Source organism: Aegilops tauschii, chromosome 5, assembly GCF_002575655.3.
Source record: "Aegilops tauschii subsp. strangulata cultivar AL8/78 chromosome 5, Aet v6.0, whole genome shotgun sequence".
Classification (NCBI taxonomy): domain Eukaryota; kingdom Viridiplantae; phylum Streptophyta; class Magnoliopsida; order Poales; family Poaceae; genus Aegilops; species Aegilops tauschii.
The window spans coordinates 564,663,767-564,682,384 of NC_053039.3; the positions used below are offsets into that span (position 1 = coordinate 564,663,767).

General features: G+C 44.4%; 2 protein-coding genes across 3 annotated transcripts; both read left to right on the plus strand.

Annotated features, from left to right (window-relative positions):
- Positions 1–5,768: 5,768 nt before the first annotated feature.
- LOC109785377 (probable polyamine transporter At3g13620) lies at positions 5,769–8,301 on the plus strand. Its single transcript, XM_020343977.4, has 2 exons — positions 5,769–6,814; positions 7,651–8,301. The coding sequence occupies exons 1-2, from the start codon at positions 5,830–5,832 to the stop codon at positions 8,232–8,234; spliced, it is 1,569 nt and encodes a 522-aa protein (XP_020199566.3). The 5' UTR covers positions 5,769–5,829; the 3' UTR covers positions 8,235–8,301.
- A 1,176-nt stretch (positions 8,302–9,477) lies between these two features.
- On the plus strand, positions 9,478–12,269 carry LOC109785380 (ER lumen protein-retaining receptor). 2 transcript variants are annotated; one of them, XM_020343980.3, is made up of 6 exons: positions 9,478–9,795; positions 10,435–10,700; positions 10,892–11,007; positions 11,282–11,355; positions 11,447–11,510; positions 11,940–12,269. In XM_020343980.3, exons 1-6 carry the CDS (start codon positions 9,705–9,707, stop codon positions 11,974–11,976), a joined length of 648 nt encoding a protein of 215 aa, XP_020199569.1. In that variant the 5' UTR covers positions 9,478–9,704; the 3' UTR covers positions 11,977–12,269. The 2 variants fall into 2 exon arrangements, with proteins under 2 accessions (XP_020199569.1, XP_073354540.1); XM_073498439.1 differs by having other exon boundaries at positions 9,567–9,852; positions 10,261–10,700.
- The last annotated feature ends 6,349 nt before the right edge of the window (positions 12,270–18,618 follow it).

Below are 18,618 nucleotides of genomic sequence, written 5' to 3' on the forward strand. Positions count from 1 at the left end.
TGGCTAAGAGGGCTTCTTTTGCGTCCCTCGGGCCAGGCGGAGGAGGCCATGCAGGGAAACAAACGGGCAAGTTTCTGCATCTCGGGTGTGAGCCAGGTGCAACCTAGGATACTAAACACGCCCTGGCCTGGTCTCAGGCTGCAGATGGGGCTGCTTGTGGGCATCCCACCTCGATCCACCTGATCCCACTACGAATTGGTGGGAAATATTGGGTAGCCCACATGGATTAAGCGGTTGAAAGTGGGATCTCACTTAAAAAATGCAAACACAAGACATTGTATTCAGAACAACAGATACAGGGTGTCTCGGCCTCCTCTTGGCACCAGCGCGGCCCGCGTCCGCCTCCCTCCCCGCGGCCGCGGCGCTGAACCCGCGTGGATGACCTGTAGGAGGTGTTCCCCTTGATCCAACGGTTCAATGGCAAGATGGTGGCAGTGAAGTACGGCAGCGCGGCCATGAAGTCACGGGAGCTGTAGGCGTCGGTGATCCGTGAGACCGTGACCTGGTCCTCCTCTCCTGCGTCGGCCTGCGCCCTCTGCTCATGCATGGCGGCGGTCCGCGGATCAACTCCTGGTTGCAGCGCGTCAGCGTCGAGCCGCAGTTCCGCAACGGCCTCCGCGTCACCGACGCTCTCACCATGGAGGTCGTCGAGATGGTGCTGGTCGGCAAGGTCAACCTTAACAAGCATCTCGTCTCCCTCATCCGCCTCGTCCGCACCACCGTCGTCGACCTCTGTGGCAAGGACGCAGGCCTCCTCACCGCGCGCCCCTCCACCACGTCGCATCCCTCGGGTTCATCGGCAAGGTAACGTGCGTGGACTCCTCCCACTGCGGCGAGGGACATCGCGACTGCCATTGGCGCCGAGAAGTTGTTGCTGATCACTGCCATTGGCGACGAGATTAAGTGGGATTCCAATGGGTTAATAGGGCTAGCCTACCTAATTTTCTTCTTGTCCAGTGGGAGTCCATTAGAACAGTTTAAGTGGGGTGGGACGGCCAATCACTTAGTCCCACTCCCACCTGCAGCCTGAGAATGGTCCATTCTGGGTTTCTTCTCCATCGGTTTTGGAAGGTTCTAGAACCTTCCCTGAATTGGCCTTCTGTTTTCCTTTCCTTTTTATGTTTTTTCTATCTTATTTTTTCTATTTTTCCTATTTTTAAAAGATATTGCAAAATCATGAACTATTTTTAAATCGTGAATATTTTATAAATCATGACAAATTTAAATTAGCGAGAACTTTTTAAAATCATGAATATTTCTAAAATTTGCAAACATTTAATCACAACTTCACGAACATGTTTTGAATTTTCAAATACTTTTTACAAATTTGCAAACATCTTTTAGTATTGTGAACCTTTTTTGAAACTTGTGAACATTTTTTAGAAATGGTGAACATTTAAAAAAAATTGCAAATTTTTTCTAAATTCAAGAACCTTTTTGGAAATGCATGAACATTTCTCGAATTTAGGAACTTTTTTAATCAACAAACATTTCTAAGCAATGGACTTTTTTGAAATTTCGGAACAATTTTTGAATTTTGTAGGTTTTTAGCATTTCTTGTATATTTTTTCAAATTCACAAACATTTTTTACTATGATTTTTTTCAAATTCATGATTTTTTTCATTTCCCAAACATCTTTTTCGAAATCATGAATATTTTTTTAATAGGCAATTATTTTTTGAATCCGTGGGCATAGTATAATTTCCCGATTTTTTTTCAAAATCATGATTTTTTAATTAAGAAACATTTTATGATTTCTTGAGTTTTCTCAAAATTCACATTTTTTCAAATTTGGATACTGTTGAAATCCTGAGTTAAAGAAGGAAAACATAGAAAGAAAAAAAAGCAAAAAAGAACGAAAGTTCCGCCCCAAACATGGGCCAGCCCAAAAGGGTGCGCGGGGGAGTAGTGTGCATGTTCCGCATCTTTGCATCGCGCGCTGCGTGGAATAGGAGGTCCCTTAGTCGCATGTGCACTTTCGTTGTATGTATGTGCATTTTGGTCATATGTTGTATTTTTTCCCCTTTTTTCTTTCTTAAAACATCTTCCAAATCCTATTACCTACCCATCACTTTATTGAGTCATATTTAGCAGAGCTACTGGCTCCGCTAAGAAAAAGCATAGCTACAGGCATTGGAACGGGCGGCTGCTTCTGCACCTAGCTAGACCTACCCTCAACACCCGTCAGCGGTGGTTGTCGCCCCAACCGGGACATGCAAAAATTAATGTGGATGGTGCTTTTTCGCTCGTCCTAATACTAAAGGTGTGGTCGTGGCTCTCTGTAGGGATGCAAATGGAGGCTCGAAGCCGCCATTCTATTTTGGGGAGGGGAGGAGGAGGAGGAGGTGGCCGGCGACTGGGCTCTGGTTGGAGCGGCGACAGAGTGAGTTGGACTTTGTGTAGAGAGCGATCGGGCTGGGAGGCGGAGCGGTTGCGTACGAAAGTTATACACACGCGGGCTGGTGCTGCTAGAGTGGGCCTCGCGGACGGAATCCAGGGTGGGCTGGGCCTACTACCTCAGGTGTGGGTCTGCACCATTTACCACACGTTGCTCGTGCAACGCCTCCTCATGTTTTTTTCTCAGAATATGTTTTTTTTTACATTCAGCCCTTGTCTTCTCATCGATCGTACGTCGGTCCCATTTGGCGCATAGGTCGCACGTTAGCGACCTAGCACGTACCCAGTCACGCAACCGGTCCTCTGTTTGCCTGGTCCATTCTGGGTTTCATCTCCATCGGTTTTGGAAGGTTCTAGAGAATATTCCCCTGACTCGGCCTTTTGTTTTTTCCATGGTTCTTTCTTTCTTAGTTTTCGTATTTTCATATCTTTTATGTTTCCTTTTCTTTATATATATATTTATTTATTTATTTATTTTGGGAACATCTTTCAGAATCGTGAACATTTCTTAAAATCATGAATACTCTGAAATCATGAAACAAATCTGAATATATTTTTTGAGAATCATGAACAATTTTCCAATTCACAAACAATTGTTTACAACTTCAGGAACATCTTTCGAATCTGGAAATATTTTTTACAAATGTGCAGTTTAAAAAAATTGTGAACTGTTTATTAACTCGTGATTTTTTTTCAAATTTGTGATTTTTATAAAAAAATGAGTATTTTTTAGAAATTTACAAAACTTTTAGGAAATGCATGATTTTTTCGAATTTATGATTTTTTAAATCAACGAACATTATTGAAGCGATGAAGTTTTTTTGAAATGTAGGATAACTTTTAAATTTTGTGATCATTTTAAAAATTCATGAACAAGTTTTTCAAATTCGAAAACATTTTTTGTATATGCAATTTTTTTTCAAAATCATGACCATTTTTTGATTCCCAAAAAACCTTCGAAATCATTAATGTTTTTTTGAAATTGTGAATATTTTCTGAATCCGCGGACATTTTATGATTTCCCGAACATTTTTTAAAATCATCAATTTTTTCATTCACAAACAGTTTATGATTTCTTGGATTTCTTTTTAAAATTCACTTTTTTAAAATTGGATTTTTTTTTTGAAATCTTGAATTATTTTTAAGAAGAAAAAATCAAAAATAAAAAAGGATTGAAATGAAATCCTGATTTATTTCAAGTGGCTTAATGTTTTTCGGATGGTGCTTTCGCTCGTCCTTATACTAAAGGTGCGGTCGTGGGTCTCTGCAAGGATGCGAATGGAGCATATGTTGATGCATCGGCTATTGTTGTCAATGAAATGACTGACCCACCATGTCTACAAGCTCTGGCACGACGAGAAGTAGTAGCTCTTACTGAGAATCATAACCTTAGAAGCATTGTGGTCGCTTCTGATTGCTTAGTGGTGGTGAAAGATATTGAGCAGTGATCTAGCTAAACCTATAGCGTAATCTTCAAGAAGATCAAGGAGCGGATGACTTCTCTTGATAGTTGTCTTTTTGTTCACGAATGTAGGAATTTTAGTTTCGAAGCTCAAAACCTTGCAGCGCCGATGGTGATGGGAAGTCGAGGAAAAGTTTTGGGTAGCGGGACGGCGTCGGGGTGGATGGGGTGGGAGCGCTGACGGGGCTTGGGCGGCGGCGGAGTGGAACTGTGGGAGTGGGGGATTTTTACTCTGGCGGGCTTGCGGCCAAGTAAATTTAAGGACCACGGCAGCGTGAAGTAATTTTTGTTCCTCTAAGGCTTTTAAGAGATCAGTTAGAGCATCTATAGCCGGACGCCTCAAACCGGCCTCAAACGCCCGGGCAGCCCGCCCCAGTCACTGACCGGTCACGATATTTTTATCCAGACGGCCCCTCAAACGTTCAGGCTGACCGGCACCCCTTATATCCAGCCCAAATATGGGATGGATATGGGGGCGGCCGGGCACGCGCGCCACGTCGGACTGACGGCGGAGTCCCACGCAGAAACGCCCGGAAACGCGACGGTCTAACGAACGCCATGTCTGTCGCTGCGGTGTGAACGCCGTGTGGCGCTGCTCCAGCTCGCCGCCCGAGACCAAATGCGGCTATTTAAGCCGGCGGCGTCCAGCAACCCTACCCCATCCATCCCCCTCCTCTCCGCGCCGCCAGTCCGAGCCCATCCACCTCCTCTCTCTCCGGCTCTGGCACTTTGCCCATGCTGCGGCGCTCCGCCATGGTCCGGAGGAAGATCACCTATACTATGCAATGCTCACGCCGAAGCGCCGGTACGAGATCCAGTAGGAGATTCGAGCGAGACAAGTCGTGCCCGTCGCCCGCATCGCTGTCGGGCTGCCTCCAGACTCGTGGGAGCCGAAGGAGGAGGAGGAGCCGGGGGAAAAGGAGGGAGAGGAGCTGGCTCCGATGGAGGAGGAGGAGCCAGAGCAGCCGAAGCAAGAGCTGTCGGGCTTCAACATGAAGCAGGCGGAGACGGAGTTCGCCGTCATCCAACCGGAGGAGATGGTGGGGAGCTGGAGTCCATCCAGGATGAGGCCTATGTGGAGGCCAACCGAGCATTCCTCCGGCAGGAGCAGGTGGCGTCTGACGCGCTATTCGCCTAACTCGACGCAGAGATAGAGGCGGAGGCGTCGGAGGAGTAGCTAGGTGATCGACGTAGTACATAAGTTTATTTCGTTCGCATATTTGTATGGATTTAAGAATCTAGTATGAGATGTCTAGATCCAACTGGTGAGATTTGAGGCGTGCCCGATCATGGCCCGTGAACGCATCCGGATGCGTCCGCTGGCGTTTGAGAGACCATATTTGACATATCCATCTGTAGATTCTCTTAGGTGCATGTTATAGGAGAAAAGGTGGAATTTTACTCCTCTAACTGATATAAAGGATCATGTAGAGATGCTCTTAGTTAGCTGGTGATTATATTATATGTCATGCGCCATTGCTTGCAAGTTGAAGATAACTCTATTCTTCAACTCCTTTCGTCCCACAATGTTAGGTTAAAACACGGTCTTATGTTACGAAAAGGAGGGAGTATCTTAATACAAAAGATACGGACGCGGTGTTTTGGCTCCTAGGTGCATATGCACCCATTGTCTAAATACACATTTTGAAAATTTAAAAAATTCGGAACAAAAATCCCGTGGGTATATCCGGACATTCTATGTACATGCACAAAGTTTCGGTGAAAAACGACACACAATTCTCTTCCGTGTTCTTCTAAAAAAATGTTCATGTTCAATCGCCAGGAGTCGTATGCTCCGCTCACAGTGCTTTGTTGCTAGCGGAAAACGCAAAAATAGTCATACAAGAACAGACTAGCGACTAAGAGTCAAAGATTGGATTGGTGCACCAACCCCCGCAGCCTTGCTAAATTAAAACAGTAATATGCACAAAGAGAATCGCTCTCATTCCCAGACCCCAGTAAACAATGCATGCATATATATAAACTCAGATCGGCCGGCAATGGCTGCCGGAAGCAAGTCCAAGTCCAACCTCTTCTCCCGACTCCACGGAGCACGTATCCACGGTCGTCAGTTCCGGGAATGACTCCAGAAATCAAGAATCTCGACGGCGACAAGGCCGATGACGGCGGTGGAGCAGCAGCAGTAGCACCAGGAGCCGGCCATGGCCATGGGCATGGCAAGGGCGCCAAGAACAAGCTGTCCCTGGTACCGCTCATCTTCCTCATCTTCTTCGAGGTGGCCGGCGGGCCGTACGGCGCCGAGCCGGCGGTGCAGTCGGCGGGGCCGCTCTACGCGCTGCTCGGCTTCCTCATCTTCCCCTTCATCTGGGCCATCCCGGAGGCCCTCGTCACGGCCGAGCTCTCCACCGCGATGCCCGGGAACGGCGGCTTCGTGGTGTGGGCGGACCGCGCGTTCGGCCCCGTCTCCGGCTCCCTCATGGGCACCTGGAAGTACGTGTCGGGGGCCATCAACGGCGCCGCCTTCCCGGCGCTGTGCGCCGACTACCTGGCCCGCGTCGTCCCCGCCGTGGCCGGCGGCGGCGCACGGGTGGCCACCATCGTCACCTTCAACGTCGCGCTCTCCCTGCTCAACTACACCGGCCTCAGCGTCGTCGGGTGGTCCGCCGTGGCGCTCGGGGTCGCCTCCCTGTCGCCGTTCGTGCTCATGACCGGCGTCGCGCTGCCCAAGATCCGGCCGCACAGGTGGGGGGCCACCGCCGGCGACAAGGACTGGAAGCTCTTCTTCAACACCCTCTTCTGGAACCTCAACTACTGGGACAGCGTCAGCACCATGGCCGGCGAGGTGGAGAACCCCGGCAAGACGTTCCCGACGGCGCTCATGGCGTCCGTGGGCATGACGTCCCTCGGGTACCTGCTGCCGCTCATGGCGGCCACCGGCGCCATCGACGCGCCGCCGGAGCAGTGGGGGAACGGCTTCTTCGCCGACGCCGCGGGTAATTATTTTACTCATTATAAATCAACGCAAACGCGTGACTTTACACCCTTGTTGCATGCAAGTTGTCTGTCGATGCACTACGAACAGCTATGGATTAGTATTTTACTGTCACTTGTTTAGTGTTTTTAGATTGCAAAATGATTCCTAACCACGTGTGGAGGAGACCCATTTGGCATAAAGAATCCTAGGATATTGTTGCGCGGTGTTGGTGTGCACACATATACTCCCCGGTCCCGGGTCCCCAAAATTTTGAAATAATTTTCAAGATCAACATTGAATTTAAATCCAAGTACTGAAAATGATATTTGAAATGTAAAAATCATGAACATTGAAACTTTAACCCGACAAAAGCCTAATTTTGCGTCGCGGCCAGTAGAACTAGGCAAGAGTAGTACTTTCTTTTCATGCAGTAGTAGTAAATCTTTGGAAATGATAAATCCCGAAAGTCCAGGATTTAACCATGACAATATAGGGCAGAAAATTCCGAAGATTCAGGATTTATCGCGGTCCTAAAATTTCACTTACTAGGGCAGGGAAAGTGAGTCTGAAAATTTTCATTTGGGTTACTTACCTTAGAACGACACTTGACTGGCTTATATTCCAGCTTCCCATTTTTCGCGCGTTGGACTTTCTTTCAATAGTAGCACTGTCACTAAGAAGAAAAATGTATAGATGCACAACAATTGGTAATACTCATAGTGTGTTAGTAATGAAGATCCAAGACAAATTAACTTTTTATTTTTCATCTATAAAGAAGGGTTTCTGTTCACACAAGCTAGGAGTGCCATTTTGCCACAAACAATTTGTGACATGACTAATTTCATTGCAACGCAGGCATGATCGCCAGCGACTGGCTCAAGTATTGGATCGAGGTGGGCGCGGTGCTCTCCTCCATCGGCCTCTACTCGGCTACACTAAGCAGTGCGGCATTCCAGCTGCTTGGAATGGCGGACCTGGGACTACTCCCTTGCGTCTTCGCCCTACGCGCCCCAATCTTTAATACTCCATGGGTCAGCATCGTGGTCACTAGCCTCATCACCCTCGGCATGTCCTTCTTCAGCTTCAACAACATTGTGACCGCTGCCAACTTCCTCTATAGCCTTGGCATGCTCCTCGAGTTTGCCACATTCATCTGGCTCCGAATCAAGCGGCCCGAGATGTCGCGCCCCTACCGGGTGCCACTCCGACTCCCAGGCATTGTCGTCCTGTGTCTCGTCCCCTCGGGGTTCCTTGTCTTCGTCATGGCCATCGCCGGTTGGAAGGCGTATGCCATCAGCGCCATCTTCACTGCGGCAGGCCTTGGGGTCTATTACCTCATGAAGTTCTGTAAGGCAAGGGGGTTCCTCAAGTTTGGCACCGTCGATGGCGAGGGTTTGATGTATGAGCGTCACCAGGAGAGTGCAAATGTTGGTGTCTGAGGTTGCGATTCTCTTGATGTCACGTTGACAAGTTTGATTTGGCCAGTGCAATTATGACATCTAGTAATGTGCATGCCATATGTTTCTCTTCCTTTCTTTTGTGTGCAGAGCAACAAATCAATGTTTCTCATAGCCTATGCGATGAATGAATCAGATTTCATTTTTTCTTCTTACAATCCGGTAGTTAGAAAACGGATAATAGATAATTGACCAACCTCATATTGTCAACCAACAAAATGGTGACGAAGCTCACACCCTTATTCTACAACCAATGTAATGGCAGTCAATTTTGAAGATAAGAGATGGGGACTCAAGCATTTTTACCAAATTTGTACTCGTATTAAATAAATACTGTAGCCAGCTAATTTTTCGTATGAATTTAATGCATAAATGTAAGAGAGTATCCATTTCTGACTTGCAGGCAATATAGGTCTGAATATCCCCTTCCTCAAGAGAGGCCGACCAATCAAAGGGTACCATGTCAGCCCGACCACGTAGCCCATGCGGAAGATACACGCGGACAAAATGGCCTTCTACTCGCCCGGCCCCATCTCTCAGTCCTCACCCTGACCCCCTTCATTCGCCCTCCTCCCACCGATGAGATCTGAGAGCTCAGGAGGTCGGATCCTGGCCGCTCAAAGGCAAGCGGAGATGAACCTGTTTCGGTTAGCGGGGGACATCACCCACCTCGTCAGCCGTGGTGGTGCTACTCCTCAAGATCCACGCCATGATGTCTTGTGCAGGTAACTCGGCCTTGGAACTAGAAATTCATACAATTAGAGTTAAATAAGTCATTGAGGATAAATTTGATTTCTGTTTTATCTGTTGGTTTCTCATTTCCATGCATCAATACTGGTGGCGTGGCCTCAAAAAATCTAATTTCAGAATTAGATAGTTTGCGCTAAAAAATGTTGGTGCAAATGTCGTTTTTTGAGTGTTATGATTCTCTTGGTATCACGTTTCTTCTGCGCGCGGAGCAATGAAACAACGTATTTTCGTAGCCTATGTGATGAGTGAGTGAGATTCCATTTTGTTCTCCTTATAATCGGATAGTTAGAACACACCCTTTCTACGACCGACAAATAGCATTCAATTTTGAAGACAAGAGACGATAACTTCAGCATTTTTACCAAATTTGCACTTATTAGATGAATACACAATTCACACCAAACTGATTTTGTGTGTGAATTTAATAATGGACCGGCCAATATAGGGCTGAATATCCCCTTCCACAAGAGGGACCGGCCAATCGCAGGGCACCACGTCAGCTCGACCACGTAGCCCACGCCCACCGGGCCACGCACAAGATACACGCGGCCGAAACGGCCTTCTACTCGCCCGGCCCCACCTCTCAGTCCTCACCCTGCCCCCTCCATTCGCCCCCCTCCCGCCGACCAGAGAGGCAGGTCGCCGCCGACGAGATCTGAGAGCTCCGGAGGCCGGATCCCGGCCGCTCAAAGGCACGCGGAGATGAATCTGTTTCGGCTCGCCGGGGACATGACCCACCTCGTCAGCGTGGTGGTGCTGCTCCTCAAGATCCACACCATCAAGTCGTGCGCAGGTAACTCCGCCTTGGAACCAGAAATTCATACAATTAGAGTTAAATCAGTCAGGGAGGGTGAATTTAGTTTGAGTTTTATCTGTTGGTTTCTCGTTTCCATGTATCGATAATGGTGGTGCGCGCTCAGAAAATCTAATTTCAGAGCATTAGACAGTTTGCGCTCTGAAAATGTTGGTGGCTTGTGCAAGCTATGCTAATTTTGATGCAACTATTTGGTAAGAAATTAAGAGTAAATCGATGCTACTAATGAGATCAGTTACTCTGCTTCCTGGACTATGCTGTAGGCCAGTTCTGTAACAGCATCGCCTCACCGCTAAAGAGTCAAATCCTGGAGTACAAGCCAACTTGCTCCATAATAATTAAACTTGAATTTTTTCTTTGTATAGTACTCCCTCCGTCCCATAATATAAGAACGTTTCTAACACTACACTAGTGTCAAAAACGTTCTTATATTATGGGACGGAGGGAGTGTCCTGAATTACTTGACGCTCAAACGGATGTATCTAGACGTATCTGTTTGAGCATCAACTAATTCCGGATGGAGGAAGTAATTAGTTGTGCTAATACTACCGGCAATGGAGTCTGTTAGCATTTAGTTTGATGGGCCTTTGTTTTTTTACATTTGATAATTCCCTGCAGGCATATCTCTGAAGACGCAGGAGCTATACGCACTAGTTTTTGCAGCTCGCTACCTGGATCTGTTTGTGCATTTTGTATCTTTGTATAACACCGTCATGAAGCTGGTCTTCCTGGCGAGCTCTTTCTCAATAGTTTGGTACATGAGGAAGCATAAGATCGTGCGTAGGACCTATGACAGGGAGCACGACACCTTTCGCCATCATTTCATAGTGCTGCCATGTTTGGTTCTGGCTCTCCTCATCAATGAGAGATTTACCTTTAGAGAGGTCAGTTTTTTTAGTTCCTAGATGCTCACTACGTTATGAATTATGATGCCAAATTTATACCTTTCTAAATTGTCCCTTTGTTGGAACCATCGCACGATGTTGTGATGGGTGTTGCCTTATATTGTTGCTGAACTTTTACTCTTTAGATAGATTTCCACCGTTGTGATAATTTGCACCTTTAATCTGGACAGGTAATGTGGGCATTCTCCATTTACTTGGAAGCCGTAGCAATTCTGCCTCAACTTGTGTTGCTACAGCGCACAAGGAATATTGACAACTTGACTGGCCAATATGTCTTTTTCTTGGGGTAACGTCTCCTCTTTTTATCTGAAGACGCATATATCAAATAAAGATTAGGACTGTACTTTGTATGATAATCAAGCGGCCTGTACATAATCTAATTTTCAATCTACCCTTTTGTTTACTATTGGTGTCTTAGTTTTGGTTAATCATATGAATTTCCTAATATCATATTCTGGTATTCAGCTATCATCTCGGATCTTTATTTTCCATCTTATAGTTTTAGGTATGCTGCTGCTATGTAATTGTTTCCTGACACATTTACCCTGGTGGTGATACAGTGCCTACCGCGTACTTTATATCCTCAACTGGATTTACCGATACTTCACTGAGCCCCATTTTGTTCACTGGATAAGTATGAACTCTATGCACCATACCTTCCCGTTTCTCAAGACTACAAGGATGCACTCATTACTCATTTTGTAACCGAGATATTCTCAATGCAGGCTGGATTGCGGGTATCGTGCAGACTATGCTGTATGCTGACTTCTTCTACTATTACATAATAAGGTATTGCCTTTGATTTACCGTATCATTTTTATACCAATACAAAAAGCATGAATTGGAATTTGTCCAGTCAATCCATATTCCAAACAGATTAATCCAATGGATAACCTTGTGTCCTTATAATCACTTACACACTAAGTACCCACCAATAGTTGTTCGTTAGGTATCGATTTTCCCCGCATTCTGTCTTGTTGTTACATTTCAGTACTGACTCGGCACACAGTGCTCCCCAGCTGTTGGAACCATTGTACACTACATATTCTGTCTGATATAATCTAACCCTCCGGCTGTTGGAACACTCGTCTCTTGGTTGTATATGTCACTACATATTCTGCGATATCATTTATGTAAAATGTGCATTGCACATACACAGTTGCTAGTCAACATGAATTGTCCCTTTCCACTGACGGTATTACTCTGGACAATTTGCAGCTGGAAGAACAACGTGAAGCTAGAGCTACCAGCCTGAGCCGCTGTTTTCTTCCAAGATAGACTAGGTATTACGGCTTGCTTAACTTAATGGATAGACAGGACAGATATGGATCATATGATACAGATGTGCGTTTTGGGTTCCTGGATTTTCTTGTTTCCTTCCAATGTTTTCGGAGGTGAAAGCTAGGTTCGCCTTGTATCTTGTAAGGTAATATAAGGAGGTTGTGTACTTGTGATACTGTTTTGGAACTCGATGAAGGTGCTGCTGCTGTACTCCCTTTGGCGAGTGTATACTGCTTATATGGTTATATTTCATAACTTGCAATGTCATAGCGTCCATGTGTGTTCCTTCAAAGAAAGTAATTAACTAGTGAAGAAGTTAAATGAGAGAAGTCGATCCATATTAGAACCTCGAACACTCTAAAACACCACCCTGGACTAGATTCATGGATGTCCTGCTCTAGGATCCTCGGTTTAGGCTAGTTGAAGAGTTAAATACATTGCGAGTGTCTGAACTTCTCTGTCATGGTCAGTTTGGTACTTAAACTTGCAAAAAATACAAAAATGATGATGTAACTTATCTTCCGTGCATATACGGTGCCTCCGGCCGTATCGACTGTATGGGCTGCCTGCGTGCTGGCGGCTGGCCCACTTGTCAGTGGACAACCTTTCTTTTAGAAAACACCTCTTGTTTTATTCAAATTAGAAATACAGGTCCCATGTATAGGTATGACAGAGAGAGAAGTCACTAAAATAAATTACAGGTAGACCTACTGCTTAGTGCGGGCATGAGCAGACCACCCGGCCGAATTAAGTCATGTGTGCTAGTACTAGCTAGTACTCATATACATATACATAGACCTAGTCCGCGTATCGCTTTGCAATTACTTTAGTTTAGGTTTTCAGATTGTTCATCCTTTTTGCTTCGGCGGCGAGGATGCGGCGCTGAATAAAGTTTCTTCAGATTTTACTCCGACGAGGCGATCGGTCCTATGGTTGGGGATGAATTTGGAAATCAGTCTGTTCAAGTAAGGATGGTGTGGCGGTGGCGACATCCTCATGGTGGACCTGTGTCCTCGGGCTCCGCCGTTGCGACGGCGTTTGCTCCAGCGCCGACGCGGAGCTTGGGAGGTAGTTCAGGAGCGAATGCAGATTGTGGTCTGCATTGATGGCATCTGGAAGATGGTGGATCGTGTGCTGGGTTCGTGCTTGGTGGATGGCAGGTATGGTTTCCTCCTCCGACGTCTTAGTCATATGGGGGTGCCAGATCTGGAGTTTGATGGCGTGTCCAAGGTGTTGCTCCGGCCTGATTCGTTCGACGGTAATGGCTTTGGCGAACCACCTTGGAGGTCCGCAAAGCTGCTTATCAGCGATGTAGCCGCTTCGAACTCGGGTATTGAGGTGATCCGCCATTTTTGGTGGCTGCTGTGGTGGACCAGAGACAGGTGACGGGCGTCGGTGTCAAGCTCAAAGGATTCTTTGGTCTCGTTTGTAATTTTACTTCTTGGCTGGTGTTTCTTTGTGCAAAGGCTAGAGTTTTACTATCTTTTCAGTTTTGCCAGGTCGATATGTACGTGGCTTGTATTATGATCCTTATGATATATAAATGAGAAACACATTACCATGCAAAAAAAAAAATTTTACTTCACACATTTTCTACTTGTTTTCCTTTTATTCATTTTCGAGTTCCTGTTTAGTTTTCATGATATGTAAGTTTTACCATAAAAAATACAATAATAATAGTAGGCAATTACTGTGTATTTTATTTCTTTAATCTATTTCCATTATTGTTACTTTGAAGAGGTAAGCATGAACTTATTCTAAAATTTATGTGGATTTAGATAGTTCAACGTATATTAAAAATTATTGCGTAAATTTATGTATCTTGATGCAGGAGCACAAGCACGGACAATTATTGCTTATATTCATTGTGTTTTTGAAATACACAATTGCAAAAAAATGACAACATAACTGTTCAACATGTATTAAAAATTATTGTCTAATAATAGTAATTCTAGAAGTACTAAAACATGTTTTTTTTTGCGAGGAACTAAAACATGTTAAAGGTGTTTGCAGAAATGTAAGAATAATTTTACACAATAATTTTTTTCAGTACACGTTGAACATTTTTTTAAATACATGTTGTCAATTTTTTGAATGCACGGCAAACCTAAGGTAACCACCAGGCAGGACACCAGGTGATGCCTAAAACAAAGAAATACTGTCTGCATCTTTCAATGGACGAGGCAAATAAATCAGCAGGAAAATTCCAACTAGAAGCTCTAATGGGATAAAGAAAGTTTAGATCTTAATGAGATTGTTACGTACGGTAACAAGTGAAGAATTTAGATAGGCCAAACAAATAAATTGTCATTGACGTGTGCGCATTATGCATACCACACACACACACGAGATCCAGTATTAAGAAAAATACTACTACAAATGATTAGATACAACACAAAAAATAAATACGGTAATTTATATTTTACATAAGATGGAGTTTCTCTAAATAAGGCTGGCACGATTGAGCTCCCGAGTTCAAACTTTGAAGCCGATTATTTCTTATTATTTCTCTTTATTGTTTCACATGGTATCTTTTTCTATATAAGACGTTGTTTCTGCTATTTACATAGACGGTCGTGCTTGGTGTGGTGGTTAACATGTATATCTTGTGCACCCGCAAAAAAAAACATGTATATTTTGTGCACGACAGGTGCTCGGTTAGAATCCCTCAAGGGTCGCTCTTTTTTTCTTTTTACTACTATTTCATCCGCTCGCCTGAGCTAATATGCGGGACAATATTAAAATAAAATCTAAGGGGTTGGCTGTAAAAAATGCTCCCACTTAATATTATATGCGGGCAGCTGTCATGCTGGCGTGCCATGCGGGCCGGACAAGTTCGAGCACCACTTTTGTGTATTTTACAACTTTAGACATCAAAGTGACCGCGCATGACAAGTTTAGGCGCCCGCAATTTATTTACTCTAAGCAAAATGAAAATTACATTCTTGGTCAACGAGCATTCCGATGGCAGGAGGTCCATGAAGTTGGCTTCATCCCGTCTTTAGCTTGTGCCATTGCACATCCACAATCCGGGCACAAATACTCTTTTCATTTCCTGCACCATCAGGCTCTTTATCACCTACGCATTGTATGACTCAATAATGGTCGGCATCTGAATCCTGTTTGCCGCAAGCCGGAGGCCTTCTAGGCATGTTGCAGCCTGAACCTTCGGGCGGGTTTTGAAGGGATTTTCCTCGCGTGGCCCAGAAACCCCACAGTATGGTGTACATTGTGTTTTGAGTTGTGTATGAGTGTTGGTGGAACCATTTCATATGATGTTTGTTTCTACTTTCTAGTATGAATGATTATATGTCATCTTACATGCTGCTGATATGTTCTTATTTTGATAACCTTCCGCTTGGATTCTTGTTGGGGTGGACGAGTTGCCTCCGTTTTGGGAGCCAGTTGCCACACCTAACTTCGGTACTTCTTGGCCTCTTGACCTTGTTTAGTTACCGAAGTAGTATATCCTACTTGATAGCTCTTGACCTCTTGTAGTATTATTATTCTCTCCTAATGATATGATATTCTAACTTGTAAATATCAATATTTTCTATAATGTCTTTATGAAGAACTTGCATAAGTCAAGTAAAACATGAAATGTAGTTCTTATTTGTTGCTTGCTTATTCTAGTTGTAGTGCCAAAATGAATTCCGAGATTATTGATCGAAAATTAGGAAAAGGAGAAGGGAGGAAGATGAAGACATGATGTTTTTTATTCGGCCCGCATTGCACGGAACACATAATATAGGACCAATCGAGAGAAAACAATGACACAGCTCCATCATATATGGCAAGAAGCGTGTTAACGATATCCTTATAGGGCATGTTCAGAATTGCTTAGCTGCTTCTAGGATGGAGCCACACATCTCAAGGCCTTTGACATCTTATCTTGGAAGAAAAACTTGATATCGGATACAAGAAAGGTGGAGGAGAAGTTAGACTTTTGGCTATTTGTTTTTCAAGTTATTTGTTTGTGAAAGGAGAAAGCGGTGTGCTGGTTCTGCAGCGACCGGTCCTAGCAAAATTTAGTACCAGGAAGAAAATTAAAACAAATACAATTTATACCAAATTTGTATACTTTTTATAATTTTATTTTTTAGAATGCCAAAAATTTAACGAGTATAGTCAGGAAACCATGACTATCACATCATTCTCCTAATGATTGGGTCTAACTTCTCCTCCACCTTTGGTTAATTGTGCGAGCTTAGTCCTGCAATTTGAATATTTGTGTAGATTTTTAGTCTTTGGGGCCTTTCCTCGTAGGATCTAGGAGTCGTTTTGTTTCCACGACAGCCACAACCATATCCAAGAGAAAACTTTCCATCGCAACACCCTTTTCTGAAGCCACCACCATTCTGAAAGCAACAACAACCACAAACCTAAACATGCCAAATCAGGCACTACAACATCAAGCATGTAGCATTGCACTATAGAGAATCTCTGTAGTATATGTACTGTATATACATACTATTCATATTGATCTATCTATTGATTCTCAGTCGGTCCATCTAGAGGGGAGGCTATTAGGTGCTCCCACGATACGAGAGCTCCCGGTTCGTTGGATTGTGGATCCAACGGTTAGCTCTGAAGTCTTTGGATCTGGGTGCAATTATCAAAATCCTTGGGGTTTTGTGCAAATTTGAATGAGCTCTTCATGTGACTATTTGATCCACGATCAAACATCCCCGCAACACTCGTATGCGGGTGCACATGGTATCGTCACCAGTCTAGAGAGGGGGAAAAGTCATTGTACTGTTCATTGGTGACTGACCATGGGCAAGTCACTTAATATGATTCCATTGATTGTGGATCCTCTCATTATCTCGTGACATTGCTGTCGGAACTAAAACCGACGGATCTCGGGTAGGGGGTCTCAAGCTGTAGGTTTAGGAAGAATGATAACCGGGGACAAAGGGAGACGATGTTTACACATGTTCGGGCCCTCTCGAAGAGGTAAAATCCTATGTCCAGCTTTGATTGTATTGATGTGATGATGTACATAGTACAAATGATCTACCTCGAGATCGTATGATTGTGTTCTAAACCCTAAGGCTGGTAATCGTGCCTCTAAAGACTAAACGCCTCGGTTTATATATGCATCGGGGGTTGCTACTTCTTGAGCTTGCGTTAATTTTTCCCTTGAAGAGGAAAGGGTGATGTAGCAAAGTAGAAATAAGTATTTCCCTCATTTAAGAACCAATGTATCAATCTAGTAGGAGGCACAAGCAAGTCCCCAATATATGCACCTGCACAAACTAACAAACACTTGCACACAACGCAAAAAAGGGGTTGTCAATCCCTTCACAGTCACTTGCAAGGATGAGATCTGATAGTGATAGATGTAAAACAAATAAAAGTAAATAAAACTCAGCGAGGTATTCTTGTGTTCTTGATTTCATAGATCTAAAAATAATATGATCAAAGTAGACCCCGGCCGGGGCCATAGGTTTCACTAGAGGCTTCTCTCTCAAAGAAAGCATACGGTGGGTGAACAAATTACTATTGAGCAATTGATAGAAAAGCGCCAAGTTATGACGATATCTAAGGCAATGATCATGAATATAGGCATCACGTCCGTGACAAGTAGACTGAAACGATTCTGCATCTACTATTATTACTCCACACATCGACCGACTCCTGCCTGCATCTAGAGTATTAAGCTCATAAGAACAGAGTAACGCCTTAAGCAAGATGACATGATGTAGAGGGATAAACTCAAGCAACAATATGATATAAACCCCATCTTTTTATCCTTAATGGCAAAAATACAATACGTGCCTTGCTCCCCCTTCTGTCACTGGGAGAGGACACCGCAAGATTGAACCCATCACAAAGCACCTCTCCCATTGCAAGAAAAACCAATCTAGTTGGCCAAACCAAATCGATAGATCGGAGAGAAATACAAAGCTATCTTAATCATGCATATAAGAATTCAGAGAAGACTCAAATAATATTCATAGATAATCTGATCATAAATCCACAATTCATCGGATCTCAACAAACACACCGCAAAAGAATATTACACCGAATAGATCTCCAAGAACATCAAGGAGAACATTATATTGAAGATCAAAGAGAGAGAAGAAGCCATCTAGCTACTGGCTATGGACCCATAGGTCTATGGTAAACTATTCACACATCATCGAAAGGGCAACAAGGCTTGTGGCCGCTGATACGTCCATTTTGCATCATGCTCTTATGTTGATATTTATTGCATTATGGACTGTTATTTCACATTATGGGACAATACTTATGCCTTTTCTCTCTTATTTTACAAGATTTACATGAAGAGGGAGAATGCCGGCGGCTGGAATTCTGGATCGGAAAGGAGCAAATATGAGAGACCTATTCTGCACAACTCCAAAAGTCCTGAAAATTTACGGAGAATTATTTTGGAATATATAAAAATTATTGGGTGAAGAAACTCCGGAGGGGGACCCACCAGGTGGCCACAAGCCTGGGGGGGCGCGCCCTACCCCTAGGGCGCGCACTACCCCCCAGGGCGCGCCCCCAGGGTTTGTGGGCCCCCGGCAGGTCTCCGATGCCCATCTTCTGGTATATGGGGAGGTTTTGTCACAATTATCGTCATAGAAGTGTCATAAGCATGACAGAA

What these genes read in the sequence shown, in the direction of transcription:
- LOC109785377 (XM_020343977.4), top strand. Translation starts at nt 5,830, where the DNA reads ATGCATATATATAAACTCAGATCGGCCGGCAATGGCTGCCGGAAGCAA. An exon ending in CTTCTTCGCCGACGCCGCGG is followed by an intron (nt 6,815 to 7,650) that starts GTAATTATTTTA and finishes ATTGCAACGCAG; the next exon opens with GCATGATCGCCAGCGACTGG.
- LOC109785380 (XM_020343980.3), top strand. Translation starts at nt 9,705, where the DNA reads ATGAATCTGTTTCGGCTCGCCGGGGACATGACCCACCTCGTCAGCGTG. An exon ending in CACCATCAAGTCGTGCGCAG is followed by an intron (nt 9,796 to 10,434) that starts GTAACTCCGCCT and finishes AATTCCCTGCAG; the next exon opens with GCATATCTCTGAAGACGCAG. An exon ending in CAATATGTCTTTTTCTTGGG is followed by an intron (nt 11,008 to 11,281) that starts GTAACGTCTCCT and finishes GTGGTGATACAG; the next exon opens with TGCCTACCGCGTACTTTATA.